Source organism: Charadrius vociferus, unplaced genomic scaffold, assembly GCF_000708025.1.
Source record: "Charadrius vociferus isolate BGI_N301 unplaced genomic scaffold, ASM70802v2 scaffold289, whole genome shotgun sequence".
In the NCBI taxonomy this organism is placed as follows: domain Eukaryota; kingdom Metazoa; phylum Chordata; class Aves; order Charadriiformes; family Charadriidae; genus Charadrius; species Charadrius vociferus.
Window position 1 is genome coordinate 152,935 of NW_009650171.1, and position 501 is coordinate 153,435.

The 501-nt window shown below is 64.9% G+C and overlaps 1 protein-coding gene across 1 annotated transcript in view; it reads right to left on the bottom strand.

Moving 5' to 3' along the window:
* The window catches only part of SIAE (sialic acid acetylesterase), a gene marked incomplete at its 5' end in the record, with an annotated part of 8,446 nt that overhangs the window by 2,698 nt on the left and 5,247 nt on the right, over positions 1-501 (bottom strand). The window contains one exon of the mRNA XM_009892561.1: positions 53-132. Within this exon, the coding sequence (XP_009890863.1) occupies positions 53-132 (80 nt within the window). The remainder of the gene's footprint in view (positions 1-52; positions 133-501) is intronic.

Consider the following 501-nt stretch of genomic DNA (forward strand, 5'->3'; position numbering starts at 1 on the left):
GAGGAGGGGAGAAAATTGGGGGGTGGGAGGAGGTTTTACCCTGGTACCAAGCGATGCCCCGCAGGGTCATGTTGAGCAGCGGGTGGATCATGGCGTTCCAGAGCACGGAGGGCGTTTGCGGGCCGCGGAGAGCTGGGTGCGGGGAGATGCTGGAAGACAAATCTGGGCTTAAGGGGCTGCAAAACACAAGTGGGGGGACTCCAGCGAAAAGGGGGTCTTTACTCCACCCCCTTTACCCGCTGAGATGTCCCCGGTGGGAGGAGATTTCGCGCAGAGCGGGTAAAAGGATGGACAGAGCGGACAGCAGGGAGAGGAGGTGGGATGGGAAGGGCTGGGGGCTGCCCCCCAAAAGCAGCACGGCGCAGGGCAGGAGGTGTTTTCCGCTGTGTCTTCTCTCACCTCTCCGTGTCCTCCGGGAGCCCGCAGGCACGCAGAGCTCTTGGGGAGGACCAGGTCTCGACGGGGGTGCCCCCCCAGGCCGCCTCCACCCGCCCGACGGGG